General features: G+C 39.6%; 2 protein-coding genes across 2 annotated transcripts; both read right to left on the bottom strand.

The window, feature by feature from the left end:
- Positions 1 to 3,757: 3,757 nt before the first annotated feature.
- Positions 3,758 to 5,962, bottom strand: LOC126630691 (uncharacterized). The gene is given in 7 exon segments (XM_050300842.1): positions 3,758 to 4,083; positions 4,211 to 4,262; positions 4,585 to 4,653; positions 4,885 to 4,997; positions 5,306 to 5,365; positions 5,441 to 5,616; positions 5,619 to 5,962. Coding segments are annotated over 7 exon segments (639 nt in total). The 5' UTR covers positions 5,650 to 5,962; the 3' UTR covers positions 3,758 to 3,945.
- Positions 5,963 to 7,001: 1,039 nt separating this feature from the next.
- LOC126629606 (uncharacterized) lies at positions 7,002 to 11,024 on the bottom strand. The gene is made up of 2 exons (XM_050299683.1): positions 10,340 to 11,024; positions 7,002 to 8,595 (listed from the first exon to the last, which is right to left on the bottom strand). Exons 1-2 carry the CDS (start codon positions 10,820 to 10,822, stop codon positions 7,165 to 7,167), a joined length of 1,914 nt encoding a protein of 637 aa, XP_050155640.1. The 5' UTR covers positions 10,823 to 11,024; the 3' UTR covers positions 7,002 to 7,164.
- Between the last annotated feature and the right edge of the window lie 1,595 nt (positions 11,025 to 12,619).

Here is a 12,619-nt window from a genome sequence, read left to right as displayed (position 1 = left end):
CCCTTTCCTCTCTTGCCCTCAACTCCTATCTTTCTCCCTCATTTCAAAGCTCTCAACCTCATACCACCAGCCCCTCAAATTCCAGATTAAATTCAACCCCAACTCAAAATTAGCCCTAACACAACCACAACCCACCTAACCCACAACCCTTAATTGCAAGTCCCTAACTTACCCTCCCCAAAATCAACCCCAGAAACACCACATCCCTCTATTGCAGGTCCCTCAACCCTAAAATCTCATTTGATCTTAACAAAACAACAAAGAGAAGGGTCGTGCAAGCCAATGTCTTTTGGTTGCAAAGATATTTTTCATAACTATGGAAGAATTATATAGAGAAATAAAGTTACAGTAGAGATAAATCTCAAAGATGAAGAAGAAAAAAGAGCAGAAGGGGAAGAGGTTTTGGCCGTTGGATTTCTATTCCCATGGAACTGATCCAGAGAGGATCTGAATCCTATATATAGTTAGAACATGTATATTCTCTCACTCACTCTCTCTCTCTCTCTCTCTCTCTCTCTCTCTCTCTCTCTCTCTCTCTCTCTCTCTCTCTCTCTCTCTCTCTCTCGCCCTTCGTTTAAATAGAGGAGTTTACTCAATTAAAAAAACAGAACTAGGAAATGGACACTACATTGCAGTGTCTAAATCCAAAGTAAAAAACAGAACTAGGAAACAAACACTAGATTACAGTGTCTGAATCCAAATGTAAGAAACAAAGTAGAAAATGGACACTGGTTTACAATGTCTAGATCCAAATGTAAAAAAGTAGACTAAATTTGCAAATTAAATGATGTGCCACAAACAGAAATGAGCACGTTTATCAACGCTTAAATAATAATTCAATCATTAGCTTCCATATTATTTAGTTTACAAAATTTTTCTATGTACAAATTTAGTTTCCCTATCATTATCCATAAACCAATTATCGGCTTTCATGTCCTTTAGTTTCTAAAATTTTGTCTCTAAATTTAGTCTCCCTAGCATTACCATGAAAGAAAACTTGTTTTTGTCTTCTCAATCACAGCATGGAGAAATTTTTAGTAGTGACGGGAACACAGATGATACATCACGTGTTTTTATGTAAGTGGTGGAAAATTTTAATTTTTAAGTTATTAATCTTTTAACACGCATATCCCACCATTTATATAGGAACACGTGTTGTATCACCTCGTGTGATGATCATATTGAAAAATCTCTCCACGGCATGAGGTAGATATATGAATCTAATAATAAGATGGTTTACTTTGATTCAAACATAAAGAACGGGTTTTGGTATTCTGGCATTTCTAACCACTTGGAAATTTCCTCAACGTTGGAGATGATTTTAAATATGTTTGCAATGCCTTGGTAATATTGAACGACTGGATACTCTCCACAAAACCAGACTTTGATTTTAGGTCAATCTAATCTCACAAAGAACAGCCTTACCAATGTCGTCCAAGCCGGAAGACGGTTCTTGTGGTATTGATGATTATGATGCTGACTATGATGGTGCTGAACTACTGTTACGTATTTCAATCTTAGGGTTCAGCCGACTATCCCCTAGTGACCAACGAGAGAAGACGAAAGAAATGCGTAATGAAGTAGTTGAAGATGTTGCTGTGCTTGAGAAGCGAGGAGGGTTTCGGACTCAGAACATTTGCGGAGCTATTTAACAAACTTCCCTTGGCTCAGCAGCATCATTTCGTGGCTGAAGTTATAAAACAGTTGAATCAAGAAATCAAAGACCACATTAACGATCAAAGTTCCGAGTCTTCTGATTGTTTTGCTCAACTTTTCTTGGATTTCTCATTGATTTGGTTCAAGGGACAAGCGGCCCCTGGACAGAGGCATCTGGTTAGAGAACTCTATATGATGAATGGATTTAAAAGGGTTAAAATTGATCATCGGAAAATCCCAGAAGAAAGTGAGAAGGATTTGAACCTCCGAAAATTCAGAGAGCGATTTAAGCAACTAGAGTTTCGTGACCACGTACGTTTTATTTATGATGTGGAAGAGGAACTGCTAGATCAACGAACATCTATTCCGCGCTGGATGTGCCTCCTTGGGCCGCAGCAGGACTCTGCCGGTGCTGCTGAATTACTCTCACGTCTCTCAAATCTTGCATTTGGCTTGCTATCGGCCAACGATCGAAGTGAGACCGTTGGGAAGATGTCCCGTAAATTCCCTGAAGGTACTCTTGTGATAGAAAGACATGCGGAGGAGAGCGAGGAAAATTTCAGAATGCGAACATTCATGGATCTATTTAATAAGGTGCCCGTCTTTAAAAGGTTGCCGTTGTTCCAAGAATGTTTTGACAAGAAATTCTCCGGTGAAAGAAGCTTGTGCGAGTTGCTCTTCTTTTCAGGCAACTCAACTCCAATGATCAACGAGAGGTGATCGATAATATGTTTGATCAGCTCAAGAAGTATTGCCCAAGCGATGATGTCGGGGATTTCATGAACGACAGGAGGTCGGGGGAAAGTGAGGAGGATTTCAGACACAGAACATTTATAAAGCTGTGTAGGCATCGTCTTTCATGTCGGAATGTCTTCAGCCAGCATGAAGCTGAGAGTTATGTTCGAAGACGTCGTGTGAATAAATCTATTGAACATCCCGAATTCAGCAGCATTAAAATTCCAGATGTAGGGGGAGGAGGAGCAACTCAAACAACCAGTCGAGGAGGAGAAGGAGCTCAAGGATCAACAACACAACGAGGACAAGGGACAGGGCACGGCACAAGTCACTCGCTAGTAGGATCGACGTTTGCAACTGTCCCGCTAAGAGATTTTCATAAAATTAATAAAAAATATTTGTACCACGTTTGATTATGGTGTGTCACTATTTGCATGCATATGTCTTTAACTGTTTGATTACTATCATCTTCATTTCAGTTTTATCAAGCAAATTATGTTGCCTTTGCAAAGTTTATATGACAACAATTCTCGATTTGGTTGATAATTACTGCAGGCTAAAACGCGATGTGTGATAGGATAAATTTTTCAATGTGACCGGCACACGAGGTGATACACCATGTGTCACTATACTAACAGTAGGATATGTGTGTTAAAAAGTTAATAACTTCAAAAATATAATTTCCTACCACTTATATAAAAACACGTGATCTACTACTTGTGTTTCCGTCACAATAAAAAATTTCTCATGTAATAGATTTTGAGATACTACCACCTAGGCCATCCCCATTTCATTATATCCCTCTCCGTATTATGATCAAGGTTCTAAAAGACGTTAGGTGCTAGTTGGGCGGTGAACTAGGCCCTAGCGTCTACATGGGATCGGCAGACCAAACGGATTTAAGTATTATATATTGTGTGAATAAGTGTCTATTTATACTTAAAAAGACATATAATTGTATTGTGATATATCAATTGCAAAATATAATGACATACAAATTATAAAGTATTAAAACACATTACAAACATGATAACAAGCATATAGTGAACAAGTATTTAACAATTATGTTACATTTTATTGACAAAATAAAATGCAAAACGGAAGTAATCGATATCCTGTTTAAATAAGAGTTGTGACCTAGGCAGGTGCTTAGGTGGACATCTAAGTGGGCTAGGTGGATACCTAAGCAGGTCTAGGCGCACTTTCTTTTATTTTCAAACGAGGAGGGACTAATCGGGACAGTGATTAGCCGCTTAGCCTACGCGGAGCGTAGGCGGCGCCAGGTAGGAATTTTTAGAACAGTGATTATGATGCAATACAAAGAAAGTAACTGGTAGTAATGCATATCCAAGCTAGAAGAAGAAAATTTGGCTATATGCTAAGAGCATTTGTACTGATTTCTTGCAACCGGAGCATGTACGAGTCACATTTTTCTGTTTTCCCCTTCCGTTCTGTTATCCCATCCCATTGTAATACTGCAATTACAACTTTGAACAATATTCACGTACATACTTTTGGGCATACGTACTGAGTTTCACGGTTAACATTGAATCGTCAATCCTCGTAATCTTCATCGAAAAAATCGGTATCTTTAGGCAGCCCTCTTCGAAGTTTGTCTTGAAGATCCAGATTCCTGGGCAGTACGAGCTCCGCGCCCTCACCTGACATGGAAAAATATCTCTCCAGCACCATCTGCATCCAGAAAATGAAAAAAACATACCTCCAATCATATTCTACAGTGCTCACTTCTTGAATACATGCGCCAAAGATGAGCAAATTCATCAAGCTTATAGCACTTAACTAAGAATGTATTGCATACCATGGCAGCGTAGGCATCGATTTGGCTTTGTCGATCAGACTTGTCGAGTCCCCTGAAAACAGATATGTGAGAAATGACAAAACACCCTACAGTCTCCTAGTGATAAGATGAAGCATACGACTCCTGACATTACTTCTTCAGTTTTGCGTACTGCAGCTTTTTGGACCTAAAGATTAATCTATAACTCAAGTCCCATAAAGAACTATAGAAGTACAATTCCCACTATAACGTGCCATTTAGCGTTCAAAACCAAAAATTATAAGATGCTCGAGAAAGAAAGCACACATTATGATAGTCGATAGCCATCTTAAAACAATGCAAAGAAGTATTCAATCATTGGAAAAAGGTGATTTGGTAGAAGTAGAAAGGATTACACGTTAATCATCCGATCCATGGCTTCCATGGACGTCCCATTTTCATCTTGAAGGTACACTCTCCAACCCCTGAAATTTGAAGTTTCAGTTAACACTTCCCCACTACAAGATATAATCACGATGCTCGTTGTATAGAACAAAGCAAAATTAACGAAACAAAGAATTTGTATGACCAAACACAACGAATCACAAATAGCAAAAACCAGCATCGACCCAACAAATCTTTGATTGTATAAATCCTTGGTGCCAAAAATTGATTAACAAGTAAACAAATGAGTAACATTAGTATTGAGTTAACACCTCTGAGCAGCACTAACAGCAAGCCTTCCAACAACGCTACGAACTTTGTTAGACTGAGGCGTCTCTTTCCCATCACTCGATTTCGGAAGGCCAACTATGAACTCATCTGCCTCCTACATTTTGTTCTTTTTCTTATTAATTAATTAATTAATCCATTTATAAAAACAAAACGAAAAATTGGAGAATTGGTCCGATACTCGTCATAATGTGGATTTTCGGATAACCCCGTTAGAACTTTCAACCTTTATCTGCCCCATACAACACTTCATTTCGGACCTAAGTTCTAACGGTATTAACCAAAAATAGCCATTACTCTATTTTATGATAATTTATCTTTTACAATACTAAATTTACAATTAGGCGAAAATACAAGGAAAAATAATATTGAAAAATAGTTTAAAATATATGATTAATTTTATACCTGCTTCTTTGCGATCTCAAGCAGCTGATCCTCAAGCTTCTGCCCTCTCAAATTCAATACCTGCACAATTAAGAACGAATTAAATTAAATTAAATTAAAGAAATCAAATCAATTTTGTTGTTGGGGGATAATTACGGTGAGAGGACGGACGGTGAAGCCTTTGCTGACGGCAAGGCCGGTGCGTGACAGTCCCAAATCTACCCCTACGCTAAACCCGCCTCTCCATTGCGGGTCTCGCTTCCGGCGGAGGGCATTTGGTGGAATTTCATCTATGGAGACCGCCCTTATACGAGGACCCTTTTTACGGTTTTGGGTGAGAGAGAGTTGAAGGGACGCGGGGACATTTTGGACTTCAGGAACGGTACGTCTCCGGAGCGGAAGGAGTTCGGTTTGTGACGGCGGAGCTCCTACTCGATGACAAAACATTTTTGAGACGGAGGGAGGGAGATTATGAATTAAGTGAGGATTCTGATTCAACGAGTTTGATTTCTGTTGTGGACTCCGGTGGGCATGGCGGTGGAGAGAGAGGAGGGGAGGAGGGGAGGAAGGGAGCGGGGTGGCGGCGCTGTGCTTGGCGCTTTACGGCGGGTGGGTTTCTTTCGGATAACAAAATCAAGGGGTGGGTTTACAGGAGGGTAAGATGCAAGATTTTTGGAATTCTTTTTTTAATATCTTTTTACAATGGTTTGTAGCACTGGAAATTATTTTTCTTAGATTTAAAATTGTAGAAAATAGCTATTTAGTATTACATTTTAGTGTTATTCTTCTTTACTTGTAAGTTAAGATGTCTTAGGTTCAATTCTTACCAAAGGCAAAGTTGAACCACATTATTCTAGCTAGCTCAATGTGAGGCTTAACCCACTTCCCCATTCCTTTAGGCCATCTCCGATGGAGAGTGCTAAACGTCCGAAAATCAAAAAATGACCTGATTTGCACAAAAACTCATCTCTAACTATTGGTTTGGCTATTATTTGGCCAAGGGGAAATTAGGCTAGCCCATTTCATGAGACCCAACTTCTCAATTGCAATAATTGATTCAAATTCAACGGTTAGATTTGAAAACATGCAACGATAATTTAACTAAATTAACCAATAAATTTAAAGTATAAACCTCAAACTAATAAAGTATTGAGAGAAAGATGTTTAGCTCATTCGGTCCGAGAAAGTATATAAGTATAACTTGACACTGTTTATTGAGATGACCTTGGTGTAATACTATCATTTATTAAAAAAAAAATTGTAAAAAGTAAAAGTTATTTAAAATCAAATTTAATGAGTAAAATATTCGTAATACTTGGTGCACTAGAAGATTTAACGGAATGTGACAAAGTGAGACAAGGTTTGGTGAAACCAGTGACAATTTGAGTTCATGATGTGGGACACAAATGCGTTTCAAAAGGTATAGCGAAAATAAAACTAGGGACACTGATAAACAATAAGTATTGTTTTACATAACAATGGTTTGCAGCTTATCATTTCAGTATCCTTATTTTTATTTTAAATACAACTTTCCATTGCCAGTTAGTACTCTGGTCTTAGATTCGATTCTTGCAAAAAGTGAATTTGACCTTATTATTATTAGTCCATTGTGAAACTCAGGCCATCCTGCTCAGCCACTCCCTCATTCTTAGTGTAAATAATATTGTTTGTTAATATATATATATATATATATATATATATTTCCAGAAAACATGGGTAATCCTCAACATCCCACATCAAAAAGTAAATAACCACTGAGTTCAATGTCACATAAAACGTTACTAGGGCTTAAATTAGTGTATCTTATTCGGTCATAAACATATCAAACTGTATCTATTCCGTAGGCTTGGCTCTTACTTTTCGTTGTCGAACTTTGGCTCCTACATTTGGCCTTCGGGTTGTGGCTGAACAAATGAATCTGAGGAGGCGGCAACTTCGCATTCCTTGCTCGATGGTGTTCCAGAAACTTGCTCGCTTGTGCCTGGATTTGTTGGTGCCGCAGCTGTAGTGTTTATAAGACCACTTGCCTTCTTCGCTTCAAACTCTGAAGTTTCATTCCCAGTGTTCACGACTGCAGTCCCGGCCGCTGGGGTTGCAGAGTATGCCTGGACAGATTGCAGCAGACTCTTGATTTGCTCTATAACCACGTTTTGGCTTCCATCTTGACACATCGCTTGTGCTCCTTGAATCAGTGAATCCAGTTGATTCTGGGTTCCCGTGCTTGTTCCTTGAGCTGGTGCTGCTCCTGGAGCTGGTGCTATCCCTTGTGCTTGGGTTTGAGAGAGCACATAATTCATCAACAGTTGTGCCAGGAGGGCCTGAGGATCATTGACAACTTGATGGACAGGGGGGGCAGCTGAAGTTGATGCAGCATTTACATTGGGTGGGTTAAGTGGTTGAAGCCCCGCATCTCCGTACAAAGCACGGTGACCATGAAACCGCTTGAGGGTGGCTATATGCTTTTTACCGTTCACATGACTATCATAAACCACCTGTGACTCACACTTGACATTGCACAATTCACATATAAAAGGAACTTGTTTTGGTTTGGGAGGCTCAACTGGTCTTCTGGATCCGTCATTAGTCCTCACATACTTACCCCCTCGACCCCCTCGACCCCCTCGCATCCTATGCTTAGAACCTCGTCCTCGGCCTGCAAACTGATCGCTGGAGTTGTTCCCAGGTTCTGTGGAAGCTTCAGCATTTGTGCCGGCATCTTTCTGATCTGTTTCATTTCTACGATCATCAGTAACTACTCCAGATGTTATATTTTCTTGTAAGGGTTGTTTTTCCTCAAATCCCTCAACTCTCACAGGGACTTCTGTTTTTAATTCAGTGTTAGGCATTTGAGCATTCTGTTGTCCAGTATTGACTTTGTTGCGTTTCTGCAACTCCTCATGTACCAGCATATTTTTTTTGTGTCGCTTTCCATTTTTATGCTGCTCAAGGATTTCAGGAGTGTTGCAGTCAACCCTACAAAGTTCACACCAAACCATACGAGGAGGTCGCCAGAATGAAGCAGAAGACACTTGTGTTGGTACAGGTAATGGTGCCTGCCCAGGAACCAACGCTGAAGGCGGCTGCGTTAAAGCAGCTACACCTTCAGCAGGAACAGGTATTGAATTTGGATTGGTTGATGCAGCACCATACTGTTGAAAGTGCCTACCACCACCCTGGCCACGTCCCCTACCACGGAATGGGGGTGCTGAGCCATCTGGTCTAGAACCACGGTAAACAAAATGGCCCCGACCACCCCCCCGGAAGGGCCTATTGCCCCTCCTACCTCCACCTCTATATATAGTTTGCCCAATCTGCAGAATAGCATTTAAGGATAAAGCAATGCATGTAATGTTTATTACTAATGCTTCCATGAACAGAAAAAGCAAAAGAAACAATGACAACTTTGAAATAAAATGCACAAAACAAGCACAAATATAGATAAAAATCAACAATGACAATAAGAATTCTTATACTGATACATTCAAAAACACATATATGAAAGAAATGCTAAAATCAATCCGACAGAAAATGTTCTTAAGTAATTTCTGATAAGGGCTATGCCTAGGTTGAAGTAGGCAGAACATGAATAAGGATTCAATTAAAAAACGCAAACCACGTTAACCAATGGAACCTGAATAGAATCTACAAACCAGATGTCTCAGATTCATTAAAGAATTTAGATTGTTGCATCAGTTACTAAATTAAAAACAAAGTCGGATATACTGAATTAGAATCAGAACAGGTAAGGGCCGCTACATACTTTTCCCAAATTGGAAAAAGAATGACAACAAGTCTTCATCAGGCCAAATAATAACACCAGTCATCTTCAAAAAAATTATTCACATGTGCACACCGGGTACAAGTTACATCCATTGTAATGTAACATGTGCTAACATGCTGTAAACAGTACGATAGATTAGCAAAGGGAATCCCACATCAAATGATGATCATCTAAGATTATACCAATTTCAGGTAAATGTATCCAAGATTGAACTTAATATTCCCCAATAACGATAAAACCGTTGTGTGAAGATCCGACAATCTAAAATCAGTTGTAATTATGGAGATATACAATTGCAGATCCTTTTTTTAAAAGCAAAATTTTGAAGACCAAAGTACCACCAAGGCTACTGGTTTTCTGAAAAGCAACCTGAGATGCAATTTGAGAGCAGAAAAGAAAACACTAACATACTCAAAAAGAGATCCTGATACATGCCAATACAGCCTCTTATAGACTTGTTTATTGCCTTGGCATGGAGGACACGCGCACCCACCATGCCAAAAAACAAAAAGAAAAATACAATAATCTTGATGATGAAAACATTAATGTCTTTGAGGAAATGGCATGCTATCAATTGATGTAGAATGCATTTTTTTCAATCAGTTTCTGCGACTCAAGTTCCATCGATATGACCCCAATTCTCTAACCCCTTAATCAACCTGCAAGTCACAAAGGATAGAGAGGGAGAGGGAAGAAAGAGAGAGAGAGAGCAGAGCTCTTGAATTGTTTTTTGGTTTTGTATTTCTGTTTGTAAATTCTCCTCCCCCACAATACTGAGAGCTAGTGCTCTTATACAAGTTACAACTTACCATGCCAGCTGGACAATTATAACAAACTACACTAAAACAGGAATAAGCCTAATAATCCCAAGAATTAAACCCTTAATAGTGATTAAGCTAATCACTACTTACAGATCATATCACTCCTTTTGCTTATCTAGTTACAGTCAAAACTAAATAGCACGAATTTTGTCAAGATATAACCTTCATATCGAAAGCCAAAAGTTCCATAAATTCACCCCCACCCGAATTTCACCATATGAAAGAAGACATTCGAGAAAATATATAACATGTTTTAAAACAAAGTTCACACTCTACAAATCAAATTAAATGCGAAAACATGCCCCGAACTACAAGTAGGTTATACACATCAAATTCATAAGACTGGCCAGATAAAGAGAAAAGGCATCACATTATTATAAGAACAAGAATTCCCAATGCCTAATAACAAAAAATGCTAAATTCAAACCAGAATTAAGAAAACCAACCACTTACCGGGGGTTGAGCAGCCCGCTGGGCCGCCTCGATGTTCCCAGTAAGCTGCGAGAGCTGCGAAAGCGCTGCCACGGCCGCTGGATTCAACCCACCATAGCCCGAGCTCGAATCCACCTGCTGCTTCTGATCCTCCGCAACCCCATGAGGGTAATACGCATTCTGCAAGTGGGTCGGGTCAGGATCCGCCGTTTGTGGCTGTTGGGGCGGAATTGGGACCCCGGGAGGATGAATCGAAATGGGTTCTTGATGGTATTGGTGGTGGTGGGCGGTGGCGTCGTGGGAGGTGGCGTAATCCTGGGTGGTGGTGGTGGGATTGTAGTATTGTTGGTATTGTTGTTGGTGGTCGGATTGTTGGGGGTGATTGTAGGGATAATAGGCCTGGTAGGATTGGTCGTAGGATTGGATTCTTGGGGGATCGAATGATTGCTGCTGCTGGTGTTGTTGATGGTCTTCTTGGTGGGTCTGTGTGTAAGAGTAATCCATGGTGATGGAGTTTCTGTATTTTCTTGTGCTAAGAGAGAGATCTCTGTGCTCCCCACAGTCTACATGCAGAGGAGAGCTTCTATTCCATTACCTAGTTTCTCTGTGCAGGGGATTTGTGTTTTATTTTGGGGAAGGCTTATGTCATCTTCCCTTTTATCTTTCTTTTTTCTATTTTACAGGGAATTTGGGATAATTCACAGAATGGGCTACCTACCTCGGCAACCAAACTTATTTATTCAGGCCATTTTCAATCGGATTGGCTAAATACAAGTTCTTCCAGAATTATATTCTTGTAAAAAAATATTGTTAAATGAATTGCGTCAAATCATTTATATATTATTTCCAACCAAAGAAATTAAGACATAGCCCTTCAATAGTTTATTATTTTTAATTTTGTTATTTAACTTTATTGGTCAATTAAATTAAACTACCATATTAAAATAAGATTATCCAGACGTATCTTGAAAATGAAATAAATAAAACCAATGCCTAGATACGTCAACTGTCATCGGCTATCCATTGCATGCTGATGTCAGGGAGTTAGAGGATGGCAGATGGGCCCCAAGAAATCGGTGTAACAACCTGTCCCTAATTTTACGGTTTTATTAATTTTAAAAAGTGAATTGACCGAAATGCCCCTTGAGGCGAGATTGTTGACTTTTGTTGACCGTCATTTTGTGACGCGTACGAGCTACTATTTTATTGTATTCGTGTAGTACTCGTTACTACAAACGCGTGGGCACAAGCAGAATCGAAATCGGAGTTACAGTCAAAATTTTACTGAACTACAAACATGAGGGTACTTTAGTAATTTTGCATTTTAGAATTTTGGTCCTTGATTATTTTAATAATTTAAGGTTGATATTTTTAATTTTTTTAATAATTTTCTAGCCCTTCGGGCCCATACCCACACCAAAGTCTCCCTCCTCTCTTGCCATGTGTCCTTCTCCCCCTTCATTCAGGAGTCTCTAGCACTCTCTCTGTATCTCTCACTCTAACTCTCTCATCCCTTCGCAACCACTGGTGTCGAGGCTAGCGTCCACCAACTCCCCATTTTCTCCGACGATCTCCACCAAACCAACACTTGGATCCTTTTTTTCTCCTTCTTGTTAGTCCCTCTCTTTCACACTCTCTGCTCATGGTTAGGAAGCCGAGCTTCATCTGAAATCTGAGAGGATTCCAGCAAGACTCTAACGAATCTGACCAAGGAAAGGGTCTGAACCACTTGTTTTGCTTTCCCCGTATCATTTTAACGATCGTTGGCTTCTTATACGCGTGTTTTAGCGACAATTTGGTGTAGAAATTAACTTGGGAAGTCTCCCCAGTTTTTCCAGCTCTGACGCCGCAAGTTGCTGGCCTTTTTCGGACCAATCTCGACCACAACTCAACTTGATTTTGGTATAAAATAATTCTCCTCTCTTTGAGCTTCAAATCCACGAATAATTTGTGGTTGTATTTTGAGCTTGAATCGAGCTCTGGGATTGTTGTCTAGATTTCGGTCGACCCACAACCTGAAAACGGGTCAACCCAACCCATGAACCAAAACTGGATCCATGAGCCGACCTAAACCCGTGACCCGTTAACCCTAATCTAGATCCGACCCGGATCTATTTTAGAATTTGAAAGGAGTTAACTTCCGGTTAATTTTAACAGAATATTTCGTCTGAGGTTGGAATATTTCGTTAAAGTTAACTGTTGATCGTTACTTGACTTTTTTGAAATTTTCTCGGAAACCCTCATAAGCTAATTTTGATGCCCTAAGTACGTTTTTGGTATCTATTTAGTGCAATTTTAAAA

The sequence above is a fragment of the Malus sylvestris genome, chromosome 7 (genome assembly GCF_916048215.2).
Source record: "Malus sylvestris chromosome 7, drMalSylv7.2, whole genome shotgun sequence".
Lineage (NCBI taxonomy): Eukaryota > Viridiplantae > Streptophyta > Magnoliopsida > Rosales > Rosaceae > Malus > Malus sylvestris.
Note: the sequence above shows the minus strand (reverse complement) of the source record. Positions and strands in the feature narration are given on the sequence as shown.

What these genes read in the sequence shown, in the direction of transcription:
- LOC126629606 (XM_050299683.1), bottom strand. Translation starts at nt 10,822, where the DNA reads ATGGATTACTCTTACACACAGACCCACCAAGAAGACCATCAACAACAC. An exon ending in AGCGGGCTGCTCAACCCCCG is followed by an intron (nt 8,596 to 10,339) that starts GTAAGTGGTTGG and finishes GCTATTCTGCAG; the next exon opens with ATTGGGCAAACTATATATAG.